Genomic DNA, 15,995 nt, shown 5'->3' on the forward strand with positions numbered 1-15,995 from the left:
AGTGCCACCGTGATGGGGAGCTTTGAGGAAGAGTTCCAGTTCCGAGTGGCTGGATCTCCTACGCCTGCCATCCTGACCATCAAGTAAGGACCCTGGGAGCTGGGTGGGCACATCTGTAGCTGTGTCTGGGACATGCCCCACCTACCTCATGTTGGGCTGGAGCAGAGAAAAAAGGTGTTTCCTGGGGTCTGAATCTCTGCTGTGATGCTGGCATTGCTTTAGTGTGAGGATGGCTCCTGCCCTGGGTGGTAGCTGGGAGCTGGAATGACTCCTCCCTGCAGGGATCTCCCTGTGCCTTGGGCCATGGCAGGCAGTGGGATGGATCAGCTTTGGGCAGCAGCTGCTCTGGGATGTCCCACCTGAGCAGCCAGCAAGGTCCCCAGGGCTTTGGAGATGGTCCAGCCTGGGTGATTGTGCAGCAGCAGCAGTGTTTGTAAAAACTTGTGTTAACAATCCATGGCAGATGGGCAGCAGCAGGCTCAGCTCACCTCTGCCAGCCCTGCTGTGGGGGACAAGCTGTGCTCCCAGCTGCTGTGCACAGAGTGCTCTGGTGCCTCTTTGGCACAGGCAGGAAAGGGCTGATGTGGGAGTCAGGGAAGTGTGCAGCAGGAAGTGTGCCAAGGACTTGGGCATCCTTGCGTGGGCTGGTGCCATGGCAAGAGATAATCCTGGCGCAGCCAAAGGGAGAAGGGCTGATCCCAGGGGAGGCAGAGCTCAGTGCTCAGGAGCACAGCAGCGTGAGGCCTTGTCCCTGCCAGCCTGAGCCATGTGCTGCTAGGATAATGTAGTGGGAGCAGGAGAGCTGATGCTGGCTGCTCTGCAGCTTTGGAGCTGGGCTGCTGCTGTGGGCAGGCACTGGCTCAAGGCAGTAAAGAAATGAAAGCAATCTGCACTGGATTATACCAATGAGATAAGGGAGTTGGATAAAAAAGAACAAGGAAGTTATTACTTAGCAAGAGAAAATTGGTGAGTAGGTGTGCCCATAGTGGAGAAACGATGCTGGCTTTGTTTTTGGAGGAAAAGTACTGCTTTTGTATTTTGGAAATCAAGAGGGAACCTTTCACCGTCAAATCATTGATTCTCCTCTGTCCCTGCCCCAAAGTGGCCATGGGGTCTTTCTGCATAAGCAGCTTTCTCCTTGGGCAAGGGCAAGTGTCTCTTGTTGAGATGCACAGAGCAGAGCCAGGGGCAGTCCTGTGAACACCACAGAGGGCTCAGGTCACTGCTCCTTGATTTGGAACCAAAATACAGAGTGGGCATTGATTGGCATCAAGCATGAAATCCACTTGTGAGTGTTGTGCAGCTTCAAGTGCTGGTTTCAGTTGGTGTTGGTGATTTTGGAGTCTGTCTGCTGAGTTCAAGGAGAGCTGAGGTGCTGTGCTGGATTCAGGACACCCTGGGTTTGGTTGTTGAAGCTGTTGTTCTTGGCTTTGCCAGCTGCTGCACTGCTGACAAGCTGGTCCTTTCCTCTAGGATTCATCTGTCCCCTGGCTAGAACTGTTGTTGCTCTTTTCAGAGGATGTTTGGGAATGCCCTGGATTCAAGTCTCAGAACTCTGTCTGTAATGATGGTGTGGATCAAACTCTCTTTAGAAAGCTCCTCCACGGGAACAGCGGTTCCAGCTAAAAAGGACCAAAGCAGGGAACCTGTGGCTGCAAGGGTTGGCTTATAGAAGTTTGTGGGGATACCTTTATGTCCATCCCATTGCAGATGGGGAAAGTGAGGCACAGAGCCATGTCTGGGTGTGTGTTGAGGGTCCTTCGTGGGAGCACCAGCATCCCGGGGCCTTCTCCTGCCTGCCCTGTGCCCAAAGCCCATCTGTGGCTGTTGGCTGCTGGCCACTTGGCTTTAGCTGCCTCCTGTGCACAGGGCCCTGTGCTGAGCACATGGTGCTGTGTTGGTTGCAAACCCAGGGTGCCCTGAGCCCAGGTTTTGTGTCCCCGAGCCACGACAGCCAGGCCTTTGCAATTCCTTTAACCAAGCCATTTCCTCCTCTGTCCTCGCCCTCCAGAGGCAGCGTCATTGCTCCGAGTTTGCACTTCGACCTCCCTGAGCTCAACTTCGGGGACATCTCCTTTGGTGAGTGTTCCCTGGGCTGGGACACAGCGTCAGGGATCTGTGCCTTCCCACAGAAAAGCATCCCTCACTCCTGGTGTGCCCCAGCAACCTCTCCAGGCTGTGAACTGCAGGGCTGCTGCTGCTGCCTCAGGTGGCATTTTGCCATTGTTAGATCCAATAGAAGCAAGGAATAGAAAGTCAGTATTTTCTGGTGTCTCTGTGCTGCTTTAAAAGACAGATGTCTGCCAAGGAAGGTGGGAATCTTCCTGCAAAGGAAAGATGAGCCCCTCCCTCCAAATTCTTATACCTTTGAAATGACAGGGCTGCCAGGCAAAAGTATGGGAAAAGGAATAAGAGTTCTTTCCTAGACTGTCTCAGGAGAGCACAGACAAGAAGGCAAGAACAGACGACACACAACCTCCCGCAGCAGCAGCGGCCGAGCTTTGGTCCCCGAGCGGGAGGAAGGGAAGCTCTGCTCCCTGCCCAAGCTCAGCTCCGACTGCACAGCCGCCCTTGGCATCACACCACAACTCCCAAAAACCCCGAAGGGAAAAGTCCAGCCCCAGGGCCAAAACCCCCCAAAAACCCTCTGCCCCTTCCCAGACCAAGGGCAACATTCGCTGCCAAGCCCAAAGCCAGACCAATGAAGTTCATGAGCTTTTGAAGGAAACTCATTGCCTTTGCTGAGCTGCTTCTTCCCCAGCCTGCATCAGCACGGGGGCACTTGTCAAGTTGCCTTTTGAGGAAATGAAACAAGAAAGGCAACAGATGGAAATATGGTTCTGAACCAGGAGATTGATCATGTTGAATCTGATTTCATTCTTAAGGTCTCTCCAGCTGAAGGCAGCTGTTGTATCTTTGCTGCTTTGTAACTTTTGACTATTGTGTGCATGCGCTGAGCTCAATCTCGTTTGAGGTTTTGACATCTGGGTTTTTTCTTTTTGTGCCTCTCTTGCCTCCCTGCTGGAGTCGCTGCTGGAGCTGGCAGTGGTCACTTGGATGGGCACAGAGCAGCTCTGGGCTGCAGCTGCAGTTGTTTTTTCTGCCCATCTGTGTTCCAGTGAGTCTTGGTGAGCAGGCCTGGGGAGAAGTCTCCTCCCCACAGAGCTGGCCAGACCAGCCAGATGTGCACTGCAGAGCAGGTTGTGGCTGCTCTGCGGGCTCTGCAGGACATGCCCACCATCAGTGGCTGTATCTCTGGCTTTGCAGGATGGAAAGCAAATCAAGAGCTAAAGTGGGGTCAACCCTTGCAGGCAGCAATCCCAGTGAGCAGCATGGGTGTGATGTCCCCATTTGTTGGGTGAGGTGGGACCTGGTTCCTCATTGCTAATCTCAAAGCAAGGCTCGGGTGTGCCCCCAGTTGAGTGGGCTCTGAGCTGTCACGTGCTCAGTCTGTTTGGCCCAAACCAAGAGATGCCTTAAGGATCCTGCAGAGAGAGGCTGCTTTAGGGTGCTTTGCCTCATGTTCTAGTTCCTGATTCCATCCTCACTTTCTTTTGCTCTAGCTTCTTCTCAATGACAACTCACTGTTTATATATCTTGAAAAGTGTTGGCAGGCTTGGCAGGGAATTTTCCAGCTTGAATTCTCAGAGTAAATGCTGTGTCTGGGTGCACACTCATCACTGAGAGATAAGTGGTGCTGGTTTGGGGCAGGGGAGGGAGCTCCTCCCCATGCCAAAGAGAGAAGCTTGCAGTGTTGAGCAGGGCTAGGAGTGGGCATTTTCAGGGCTGCAGTCTGGAATCTGTGTCAGAGGGAACTAAGTGATGATTAATTCCTCACGCAGCTTCTTAGTGAGCTGTAGTTCAGATAATAAAGAGCCGAACTCCAATCCCACTTTCATCCTGGCAGGATATTCACCCCAGGATCATGCCATAGTGGGTGCCTGACTGGATATTTGTGTCCTTTGCCAGGCTTTCCCTACACCCAGCGCTGTCGCCTCACCAACAGCTCCCCAGTGCCCCTGAGGTTCCAGCTCCGCATGTCGGACGATGGCACGCAGCCGGCTGTGGACAGCGTGGATCAGATCCGCAGGGACAGCGACCCAGCCTGGAGGAAGGGAATCCATTTCTATGTGGAGCCCAGGGAGTTCACCATCAATCCCAGCCAAGGGACCATCCTCCCCCAGGGCCACCAGGACATCGAGGTACGGCAAGAGTGCAGCCACAGACGCTGCAGCAGCAGGGCTGAAGCTGCACTGGAGTGTGGGAGGGCTTCAGCTCTGGTGCCAGCTTTGAGCATGCTGAGAGTGAGAGATCTGCAGTGCTGGGAGGCCTCTGCTAGCTGCCTTACTCGGGATGTTCCTCCAGGAGCACTGTTTGGTTTCCAAAATCATCTGCTGAGGTCACATACCTTATGGTCAAGGCCTGAAGCCATTCTTGTGTTTTTTGAGAGCAATTGATTTGATTGCAAGTGGGCAGAGCAAGGATGAGGGCAGAAGGTGGCTGTTAGAGAGATGTCATTGTATAAAGCAGTCAGCTTTTCTTCTTGGTGTCATTTCCCCTCTCCTGGGGAGCAGAATGATTTGTGTTCACTGCAGGAATCTCCAGGGGGGACAAAATACTCTGCAGCCATGAAGTGCCCAGCACTTGCTGGTCCACCCTTTTCCCTCAGCTTCCTGCTGTGAAGCTGAACTCATTGTGTTCAAGTCAGATTTCCTCTGCATGGATGTCATTGTGGTCAGATGAGAAACTGGCCCCTTAATTTGAATGCAGTGGTGCAGAGAGCTTTAGTCTGATGTTTTAATGTAGCTGACGTGTGTTCTGATAGCAAGTTGTGTTTAACAAGTCTGGTATTGGCAGAAGGCTTTTGTTCCTCTGAGACTGTGCTCTACACATGGAGCAGCAGAAGAATTATGGCCAAATCCTCCCTCAAGAACTGGAGGATATCACACATGGGTAATGAGCTTTTGTAAGGGAGAATTTCCTGTTCTTCTCTTGCACCAGGTGACCCTGTGCTCCAACACGGTGATGGAATTCTATCGGAGGATGCTGGTGGATCTGGAGGGTATTGGCAAGGGAGTGGCAACACTGATCATCACAGCCAGGTACCAGCCCTTGCTGGCCTCCCCAGGAACTGCCTTGCACAGGCTTTGCTGGCTGCAGCTGCCCAGAAGAAGTGCTGCTCAATGGCCTCATGTTGTGCCAGCTGGACATGAGAACAGCAGGGCTTGGACAGCAGCCTGTGGTGAAAAGCAGCCCTGCTCACAGCCCAGCACGGCCCTGGCCCTTATCTAAAGGGAGCAGGAATGATCTCATTTATGGGCCTGGGTTTTGGTGCTTGAGGTGGGACAAATTTCCCGAGGGCCTCCTCTCCTTCTTGCTGCAAGAGGTGGAGTTGTGCTGGTTGTGAGCAGTGTGCATTGGTTTGGGCCACAGCAAGCAGCGTGCTGAGAGTCAGGGTCCGCTTCTGTTGATGAGGGCACATGGCAGGGGGCAAGTGGCTCCCAGCAAGTGCTGAGGGCAAGGTCTTAGGAGGGGAAAGCAGCCCTGGATGTGGCAGGTCAGCTGCAGTTTTTCTCCTTCCCTCTGCTTGCCATTTGGAGCTTTAATGTTCTCAGAGTTGAGACCAAAAGTGGTTGTTGCTGCAGCAGAATTGCATCCTGCTGTGCTGCTGTGGGTGCCAGCTGAATGGCCAGAGGGCTGCAGCTCCCTGGTGCTGTTCCCTGTGCCAGGCAGAGCCATGCAGTCAGTGCCTGGGCTGCCATTGTGTACAGCAGGTGGAGCTGGGGCCAGTCAGTGCCTGGAGCTGTGCAGTGAAGGAGCGAGGGAGCTGCAGGGCCTGGGAGGGGGTGATCAGCCACTCTGGAGGGCAGCTGGTGTCTGTGCCCTCCAGGGCTGGGGCAAAGAGCTGAGTTCTCAGGCAGGGCAGCAGCACCATGGGAGAGAAGGGAGTCATTTTTCTGAGACACTGGAGCTCTGTGTTCCTTGAGCCTTAGTGAGCCCTAATCCTTGTTGGGAAGGCTCCCCCAGAGCTCGTGGATCACTGGGACTGTGACAGGAGTCCTTGCAAGCCTCCTTGGGTGAAGGAGGGGCTGGGGCAGTTGTGGCACCAAGTGCTCTGTGTGGGGCACTTGGCAGCCTCTGGGTGCTGCCTCTCAGGGTTTGGCCCTCCTTGACAAGACCTATTGGAGTGGGAATAGGTAGAAGGCAATTTATCCCTGTAGGGCTGTTAAATGTCCATTTGACAGTGACCAATGTGTTCTGCTCCATTTCCCAATCTTTGGGGGTAAATGTTCTCTATTCTCTCAGTGTCTCTGATTCCCCTGGGGTCATCTCTTTGCCCAGATGTCTCGTTCCTGAGCTCCAAGTGTCCACCCATGTGCTCCAGTACGATGAGTGCCAGCTGAAGGTGCCCTATGAGAGGAAGATCCTCATTAGGAATCCCAGCCACCTTCCTGGCTGCTACGGGCTTATTCCCCAGGTTTGGCATCACATCCACCTCCTCCTGTCAAATATTATTGAGGAGATTATTAGGGGAAAAAAGGCTTTGGATAAGAGCTTGTTAATTTCTATCCAGTCTTAAAGATCTGCTGAGAACAGGATCCTACCCAAATGTCAACCTGAGGAGGCAGTTGAAGCTCCTGAGGAAACAGTTGATGTTCTAGTCTTCAGTGTGTTTTCTTACGGGAGATCTTAGAGGGTTGTGAAAAGCTGCTGCATCCACAGACAGCAATGCCTGTGCTGGCAGCCTCCTTGCAAGATCCCCTGGGAATCCTAAGCCTCCAATTCTTGCATCTTGTTTGTGTCTTTTACCTTTGTCCTGGGCAGTTTTAAACATGTGTGTAAGTTGCTGTTGGGGTGGATGTTAAGGAGTCTAAAGTTTCTTCCGAGGTGCCTCTGAAGCTGCATTTCATTCTGTCCCTTCCAGAAACGCCAGGAGGACTCTGCTGTGTTCTACTCCAGCCCGAAGCCCTGTGGCATTGTCCAGCCCCAGAGCACAGCAGAGATCCCCGTTGTGGTGGAAGTGCAGGCGCCGGGCAAGCATCGCACCAATGTTTTCATCGGCGTGTTCGGGGATGAGAGAAACCCACGGGTGAGGGCACGGGGAGCTGTGTGCCTGTGTGCAACTGCTCCTGGCAGGGGGCACAGGGCACAGGGATTCTGCTGGGGAAAACAGGCACAGGCTGCTGTGGGAAGGACAGGAGGGATGGGTGGCACAAACAGCTCATGCCTTAGAGGTGGGAATCTCAGTGTCTGACACAGAATGGGGTTGGGCACAGCTGGAATCCAGGGTCATTTTAGTTCATTATTCTTTAAAATGCTGTTAAATTTGGAAACATCTGTTTTAAAATGTCATCTCTCTGAGCACAAAAGAGGATGTCAGAAGACTTCTGGGAGCCTTGAGCTTTCCATAAAAGAAAGGAAAGCTGGCATTTGAAGAGTGGTTGCAAGGATTGAAACTTATATCAAGACATATGGAAATGACGATGCCAGATTCCCTGGATGGCACCAAACATCTGAACCTGGGCCATTGTGGCACTGTTGTAAATCAGTGAACAGGAAGAACAGGCAGTACAGGCTGTGCCAGGGAGCCTGAAGTCTGACAAAACAGTTGCTTTCAACTCTGAGGCTGCTTCCCTTAAAGAGGAGGGTTTCTCCCCACCAGAAGAACCAGTTGTTGAACTGTCAGCCTGGTCTAACTAGAGATTTCTTGCAAAGTTTTTACCTTTGCGCCAGTAATTTGTAGTTTGAAAGGTTCTCTTACCTTAATCTTTTTCGATTTGGAAGTGAACATGTAATTTTCCTTTTCCCCAAAAGCCCAGCATTTCAGCTGGAGAGTGGTAGGTGTCCCTAAAGAAATGACTTGAGCAGGGTTGAGCTGTTGAAGGTATTTTAGGTTTCCCTGTTGTGGTTTGTTTTGGTTTTTTTAACATCTTTCTTGCTTGCTTCCTGGCACAGAGAGCACAATTACGGAGCTCAGGACGGCCGGCAGAAACCTCCCCAAGCCCAAGGATGACAGAGCTTGGCAGGATCCCAGCACCACAGCCTGAGTATGGATGGATGGATGGGGAATGTGAGCTGAGTCAGCTGGGAGTGTTGGGAAATGTCAACCAACCCCCCAGCAGTGTCAGGGGAACATTGCTGATAAATCCCTGCTGGAGCTGCAGAGTTTCTGGCCTTGGGCCCTGGGGGGGCTGTGCTGGCTGGGCACTGGCTGGGTCTGCCCCTGGGTGCCTCAGATCTCACCTTTTTGCTGCCTTCTCTGTCTTTTCTTCTCCCACTGTGCTTTTGGCATCCCCACAAGGTGTTCATGCCTGTCCTCTGTAGTTCCTCAGTGCAAGCAGTTGCAGCTGCTGCAGCACCTCAGTGCCATCCCTGGGCTGCCTTTAGAACAGAGCTGCTCCAGCCTGGATTGGGAAGGGCTGGATCAAACCATTTCTCAGTTCAACGTGCCCAGCACCCAGCCAGGGGCTGCATCCTGGCCAGGAGCTGCTGGTGCAGGTGTCCCTCCCTCCCAGTGCAGGTCCCTGTTCATAGTTATCTTATTTTCCAGAGATGAGCTTTACCAACCTAAATTCAAACCTGAACCACCAAAAGAAAAAAGGAGCAGTGCTTCCTCCTCAGGAACGCGATGGAGGCACTTCAGGATTAGAAAGGAGGAGGAGCCAGCCAGAGCCCTGAAGGAAGTGCAGGATTTTAGGCAGTCTTCAGGAGCAGAGGTAGATTTTGTTGTACATCCAGTGCTTGTGTTGCCTGCCCAGCCTGCCAGCACCAAGTCATGCTCGTGCTGACCTCCCTTTTTGCTGCCCTGCTGGCCTGTGCCCGGGCAGTGAGCTGGGCAGCAGGGCCAGTGGCTGGACATGGGGTGAGTGGGAGGGAGAAACAGGAGAGTTTTCCTTGGAGAAGCTGACTCAGATCCTACAGGCCTGTGTTGAGTGTGGGATTTTTTGCCTTCTTTCATTCCCAATGTAAGATGAAGCTTTTATCTGCATCATCATGGTCAGACCTGCAGCTTCCTTCCCAGAGCCAGCTGGGATGAGTCCTGATCTCCATGGAGCCTCTTGCCAAGCCAGCCAGACTCCCTGTGTGCAGGGCTCTGCTTTCAGCCCAGAGCTGCCATTGCACTGCTGGCCCTGAAGCTCTCTTACAGACAGAGGCTTTGCAGAGTGGCTGTCTCTTCCTGCCAGCACAGAAAATGGCTTGTTTTTCAGGTGCCAGCACAAACTGCTGAAAACCCTCACCTCCCACGAGGCTTGGAGGGGTTCAGGTGCTCCCTGGACGTAGCACACACTCCCCTGGAAGCGGAGAAGGCAAGAGGGAATCTGTCTCACTTGCCCATTGTCAGTGTGGCCAGCAGGGCTGGAGCTCCCAGTGCCACTGGGGGCCCTCAGCATTGGCCACAGAGGGGCCTCCCATCCCTCCAGGCCATCCCAAAGTGCTGCTGAAGCAGCTGCTTGTTGGAGAGGCCGTGCAGGACACGTTGTGGGGCTGCCCAAGGACGCTGTGCAGCACCTGTGGAGGGCACTGCTCCCCCTGGAACTCCTCAGGTGGTGCACAGGAAATTTTTGCAGGAGCTTTTGCTGTAGCACCTTGGGAAAGCAGCATTTAAATCAGAGAGAGAGGGGAAGAGCCTCAGGAGTCAGATGAGCTGGGCTGGAGTCCTTCCCTCAGCTCCAAGAGCTCTCACTCTGAGTCTCCTCCTTCTCTAAAAGCAGGAAGTTTTAAATCTTTTTAAAGGCAAGTTGTGTATCAGAGAGAATGTCTACTGCCAGGAGACATCCCAGTTCACTTCCATGCAATGTACTAATTAATGCATTGACCTGTGGGTATGGGAGGAGATTTTCGCCATGGTCCCTGCACTGGTCAGTGGCATGGATGCAGGATGAGGTGAGGGTGATTCTGGCAGTGTTTGGGGAATAGGCCCCTCCAGGTACAGCTGCACTTTGCTCCAAGATGCTCTTCTGCATCCATTTCCATGCTCAACACCTCAATCTCTCCTGTCTTCCATCCAGGCTTTCAGTATCCTGCCACTCTCAGGTGTGCTGCAGCCAGGACAGAGCCAGCAGGTCTCCTCCACCTTCTCTGGCCACCTCAGCAGCCCCTCCAATGTCAGGGAGCTGTGCCCCGTGGAGGGAGGCCCCACCTCTGAGGTGCTGGTGAGCGGGGAGGCCTCACGTGTCAGCTCCTCCCTGAGCCCCCAGGAGATCAACTGTGGCTCTCAGGCACCTCTCAGAGAAAGGTGAGTGAGCCTTCCATGGGTTACTGCTCTGCCAGGGGTTATTGTCCCTGCAGGGCTGCCCTGCTCCAAGGACTCTGAGCTCAGAGGTGCTGCTGAGCAAAGGCCAGAAGCAGCCCAGGGATGGCCACTCTGAGCTCCCTGGCTCCCAAGAGAGGAAGGACCTTCTTCTGTTGACACAGAACATCTTCTTCTCTATTGGAGTGCTGAGCCCTCCTGGTTTAGCTGCTGCCTGCAGGGAGCTGGGCTCTGGGCTGGCCTTGGCACTGCCTCTAGAGGTGTCTTGAATTCCATGGTGTTGAGTGGCATCTTCTTCATCATCTCCCTTCTTCACCAAAGCAGTGGGATTGTGGTATGGGCAGGCGTGGGGCACAGACCAAACCTTGATTTGGGTCCTGCTCCTGCCCCAGATGAAGTCCTTGCAGTGCTGATCTGCCAGGGTTCTCCTTGTGCTGGAACAGCACCCAGAAAAGCTCATGTCCTTTGGGCTCCCCTTCAGCTGCAGCAGTAGGCAAGCCCAGGAGAGGCTCAGCTCCAGCAGGGCAGCCCAGCTCAGGACACACAGGCAAAGTGTGGAGCTGGGAGTGGAGGCTGCTTAAAGCAAGCCTGTGCATCAGGACTTGTCCAGGCCAGGCTGGAGTTGGTTTCACAGGGAGGAGAGGGACGAGGCTGCTTCAAATGGTTTCCATGGCAGCCAGCCCTGGTTTGCTTGGTCCCAGCTGGGCTCCAGCAGGAAATCTGGCTGCCAAGAGCCTGTCTGGCAGGAGAGGAGTTCCTGCAGCCTTTGCTTTCTGACTGACAGGATTGTTCTCATTAAGGAGCAGGCTGTGAATTGTTAAACCTGAAGATGACGGACAGAGACTCTCTAACTAATTAAAGTTAGACAGTGGTGTGTTTATTAACACCGGAGGGCGGCACCAGAGCCGTCCCTAACAGGCGTGACCGCGCTGCCCAAGGTTCTGTGCCCTCTCTTTATTTCCCAGGATCTTAGATACAATACATCTGCACAGCCCCAGCACCTCCCATCCCTGCTCTGTATTCAATGAGGTCATTGGTCCTTCACACCTGTGTAATTCTTCCCTTGAATTGGGTCAATGGTCTCAAATTGGGTCCGTGGTCTTAAGGGATGAAGTCAGGAATGTCTTCATCAGGTCTCTGTGACCCTCTGGCAGGATGCAAGGTCCCCTGCTTAGTGCTTGATTGACATCAAGCCCAGGTGCTAACCATTGTTCTCCAGGTTTCAATTTGTTCTTATACCAGTTCACTTCCTCCACTTCCTTCTAGAAAGAAGCTCCTAATGGTAAACAATAGAACAATCAGCTCCAGCTTCAGCATCTCATAATCATTAACCTATGGTCTGCCTGTCTACCTTACATCCTGATCCATGTGAATTGCTTCTAACCCTCAGCTGAAATCTTAACTCTTTAAAATCATGCTTCAGCCATGCCCAGGGAGAAGGGGGCTGAAGGAGCTGAGTAAGAATTGTAGGAGAGATGAGCAGATGTTGGCAATCTGTGCTCTGCTCTCACCTGGGAAGCCAAGAGACAAAGGGTGTTTTCAGCATCAGCACAGAGAGCTGGTGGATCAGCCTTTGGCACTGGGCTGGAGGGCTCTGGCTGTGCCTTGAGAGGGAGCTTGCACAGCCAAGAGCTTATGATGGCAAAGCTCAGGTTTGGCTGGTCCTGGAGGTCCCCTTCCAGCAATGCCCTCACTGGGGATGTTCCCAACCTCTGTGGGCTGAGGAGAATTCACAGAAATGGCCTCAGGGTCGAGGGATGAAGTGCAGGGCCAGCCAGGACTGGTGAGCCCAAGTTTCTGCTGGGGACTCTCAGCCATGTTTTCTATTTTGTCTGCAGAAGGGAGCTGAAGCAGCCAGCTCAAAAGCTTGAGGAGGAGGCAAAAGCCTCAGAGGAGCAAGAGAGGCAGAAGAAGGAAGAGAAGGGTGTCTCTGTGGGGAAGCAACCTCCAAAACCAGAGAAAAGGAAAAGCAAACCACCAGAGAAGAAGGAAGCCAAGGCCCCAGAGAAGAAGGAAACCAAAATCCCAAAAAAGGAAACCAAAGCCCCAGAGAAGAAGGAAAGGAAAGCCCCAGAAAAAAAAGAAACCAAGGCCCCAGAGAAGAAAGAAACCAAAGCATCAGAGAAAAAGGAAACCAAGGCCCCAGAGAAAAAGGAAACCAAGGCCCCAGAGAAAAAGGAAACCAAAGCCCCAGAAAAGAAGGAAAACAAACTCCCAGAAAAGAAAAATAGATCTCCAGAAAAGAAGGAAACCATATTTCCAGAGAGGAAGGAAACCAAATTCCCAGGGAAGGAAGCCAAAGCACCAGAAAAGAAGGAACTCAAAGCCCCGAAGAAGGGGGCAACCAAAGCCCCAAAGAAGGGAGGAACTCAAATCCTAGAGGACCCAGCTGAGCTGGAGAAGAACTCTTTATTCTTTAGTCACACAACTAATTTTACACAGTTTGATAGACCTCGTGTGCAACTTTAGTTAGTTAATAGATTTCTTAGCAGTTATTCTATTATTGGTTAATAAAATAGATTTTACTAGTGCATCAAATCTCTATTGTATCATTTACCTGTTCTCTTCACTGATTCTCATGGGACAAATCCCTTGTTGTTGCAGGTGTATTTGTTTCTCACCCTCAGAGTAGATTGTTCACAAAGTCTCACTCTCAAAATGGCTTCACATGGGAACTTGTAGCTGCTCAGCTGCACTCAGAGGAGATGACAGGCCAGCTATTAATAGAGCAGAGCAAGGCCTGATTTCATAAGGCCTTTCTTTTATCATTGTTCTACCTGTCTATGGCATCCTCCCCTTTTTGTTCATTTAAAAAAGGCTCCTATGTTCTGATGTTGAAACTGCTCACTCTTGTGAGGGTATTATCTCACCAAGGTTCTCACTGGTTATCTATTAGATATGGGATAAGATAGATAAAAGGTCAATTACAATCAACAAAACTTACCAAATTCCATCAAGTCATTGACACAGGGTTCTGCAGCATGAGAAAACAAAAGAACAATGTCCAGTGTCTCTTGGGGAAATGGAAAGAAATGACCATTGTTTCCAATCAGTTGAGAAGTAAGAAAGTCTATTAGCTGGAAATGTTGATCTTTGCCATCCCTGAATGTCCTCCTGGGAGCTGGAACAGGGAATAACTGAGGAAGGGCAGTAGGAGCACTGTACCATGAGGATGCCCTGAGGCTTTTGTTGGCAAATGGCCTCTGTCACTTTCCAGACACAGCCATGTCTTGGCAGTCCTCCTCCTGCTCCTGCTCTGGCCACAGAGGCTGCAAGGTGATGAGGTTATTTCTCTTTCCACTGGGCCTCATTTTTTCAGAGCTGATCAGTGTCTGATGGAATGAACAGGTGACTGCTTTGAGCTGCTGATGATAAAACACAGGCACATCTTCTCCTGAAGGTAAAGAATCAATTGGGCTTCACTGTGGTACACTCAGTTGGGATTTAGAGGTGATGATCTTTTTTTCCAAATTTCTCATGTAAATATTGCATCATTCAGAATGATTAGTCATCCAAATTTCTCCTGTACATTTTGCATTTTTTGAACGTTCTTAAGGCATTCATTCCTCCTCTGTTTTGTTTTTTAAGAATGAGATGCATGTCTTTTGTTATGAGTATGAAGCAACATCATAGTAAAATAATACATGCAGTGGACAAGAACCTTACAGCAATTAGGAATAATTTGGATACAACAATCAGGAATATTTCAAATAGCAGACAAAACTAACAACATAGGTGAAATTAGGTAAATAGCAATCTCTGAAATAATGTACCATCATCCCAGAGTCTGCACACAGCTGACAAATCTCCATTCAGGGGGGACTTGGATAATTATTTCCAGATAATAATTCCCAAGCTCCCTTTTAAAATAGTCCAACTGTCATGTCTAGAGGGTCAGATTGCCCAGTCAAAGCAATCAAAATCTAGTTTTGATGCAGAAAACATCTGGGTCTGTTGGCAAATTCCAGTCCAGGCAGAGCTGAGGCCTGGCCACCACCCAGGCTCTAAGTGGGAGAGAATTTCCTAAATGGAATTTAAAACAAGGCTCTTGAGAATGGCACTTAGGAGTGAAGGTCTGGGGGTGACAGACTAATGAACCATCCAACAGCTGTCTCCTCCAAAATTCCCTCAGCACAGAGATGCTTTAAACCCAGCAAACTGTTGGAGTGGTTCTGTAATAATAATTGGGACTGCAGCTGATTCCTTGAGGAGATGGCACAACACCATCAGGTTAGAGGAGGCTTCCCCCAGAGCTGAGATATCATTTTTTGGAACTGTGAGAAATCCTTAAAAATGATGAGACAGCACTGGGTCACAGCATGGAGGATTTTGGTGGGATTTTGGGCAGATGGTTTGGTGTGTATCCAGAGTGAATTTGGGAAGTTTTGGGGCCTGCTTGGGGCAGATTTGGGGCAGATCTGTTGCTGATGTTGGGGTTTTTCTCCCGTTTGCCCAGCTGTGGGCAAAGCCCCGAAGCACATCCTGTTCCTGCCCCAGCTCCTGAGGAGCCCCAGGAGCTGATGCTCTCCATGCTCTGCCCCTAGGGAGATCTGGGGCAATCCTGGCATTCTGGGGATTCCGGAGATTCCGGGCGGCTTTTGGGCACTGGGGAATTGTGGGGCTTTGGGGGGTGAGAGGGTGAGGGGGGCCTGGGGCTGGATTGTTTGGGCAAAGTATCGGGATTTTGGGGGGAATGTCTGGAGTTTTGAGGGTGAATTTCTGGGGTTTTAGGGGGAATTTCTTGATTTTTGCTGGGAAATTTCTGGATTTTTTGGGAGGATGAATTTCAGGATTTTCTAGGGGGGAATTTCTGAATTGGGGTGGAGAGTTCAGGATTCTTTTGCGGAATTCTGGTTTGTTTTTTTTTTGAGGGGGAATGTTGGGATTTTTGGAGCAATGTTTCATGCTTTTTTTTGTGGGGAGGGTGAATTTCTTGATTTTTGGGAACATTTCTATAGTTTTGGGGAATGTTTCTAGATGGGGAACAGGGTTGGTTTTAGATTTTTTGAGGAGGAATATTTCTAGATTTTTTGGGGAATGTTCCTCATTTTTTGGGAAAGTTACAGGATTTTTTGCAGTAACATTTCTGGATGTCTTTGGGAAATATTTCTGAATTTTTGGGGGGAACATTTCTGGATTTTTGGAGGAATGTTTCAGGATTTCTTTTGGAGAGCATTTCTGGACTTTTTTTGGGGAACTGTTACTCAACAGGAAACATTTCAGAATTTGGGGGGGAACATTCCCGGGTGTCTGGGGAACATTCCCGGGTGTCTGGGGAACATTCCCACGTGTCTGGGGAACATTCCCGGGTGTTTGGTGAACGTTCCCGGGTGTCTGGGTCTCTCCTGGCCCTGTTCCCATCCCAGGTTCTTGGGGTTCCAGGAACTGCCCTGGTGCCGGGCACCGCGACATCACCTGGGTGCGGTTGGACACCGAGGTGCAGGTGGGCGCCGCCTGCAAGGCCCTGCAGGGCTCCAGGATCACCCAGAGCAGCGCCAGGAAGATCTCCTTCACCAAAAAGGGACCTACAACACCCCAAACCCCTCCAAAACACCCCCAAAACCCCCCCAAAAAGGGCCTGAAATACCCCAAATTCCCAAAAACTCAAACTTTCCCCATCCTGAATCCCCCAATTCCCACACCAATCCCCCTTTTTTTCCCAGCACTGTACCCAGGGTCTCTGTGCATACCTTGCACCTGGAGCTGCCTCAAATAAACCCCAAATATCCCCAAATAACCCCAA

The 15,995-nt window shown here is 51.3% G+C and overlaps 1 protein-coding gene across 1 annotated transcript; it reads left to right on the top strand.

Moving 5' to 3' along the window:
* Nucleotides 1–12: 12 nt before the first annotated feature.
* On the top strand, nucleotides 13–14,773 carry LOC311166132 (hydrocephalus-inducing protein-like; the record flags this gene model as incomplete). The annotated part of the gene is made up of 11 exons (XM_084227611.1): nucleotides 13–83; nucleotides 2,012–2,079; nucleotides 3,970–4,202; nucleotides 5,002–5,102; nucleotides 6,307–6,478; nucleotides 6,926–7,090; nucleotides 7,957–8,048; nucleotides 8,552–8,717; nucleotides 10,011–10,237; nucleotides 12,091–12,176; nucleotides 14,709–14,773. The coding sequence occupies 11 exons, from the start codon at nucleotides 13–15 to the stop codon at nucleotides 14,771–14,773; spliced, it is 1,446 nt and encodes a 481-aa protein (XP_084083737.1).
* Between the last annotated feature and the right edge of the window lie 1,222 nt (nucleotides 14,774–15,995).

Source organism: Fringilla coelebs, assembly GCF_963513975.1.
Source record: "Fringilla coelebs genome assembly, contig: SCAFFOLD_43, whole genome shotgun sequence".
Classification (NCBI taxonomy): domain Eukaryota; kingdom Metazoa; phylum Chordata; class Aves; order Passeriformes; family Fringillidae; genus Fringilla; species Fringilla coelebs.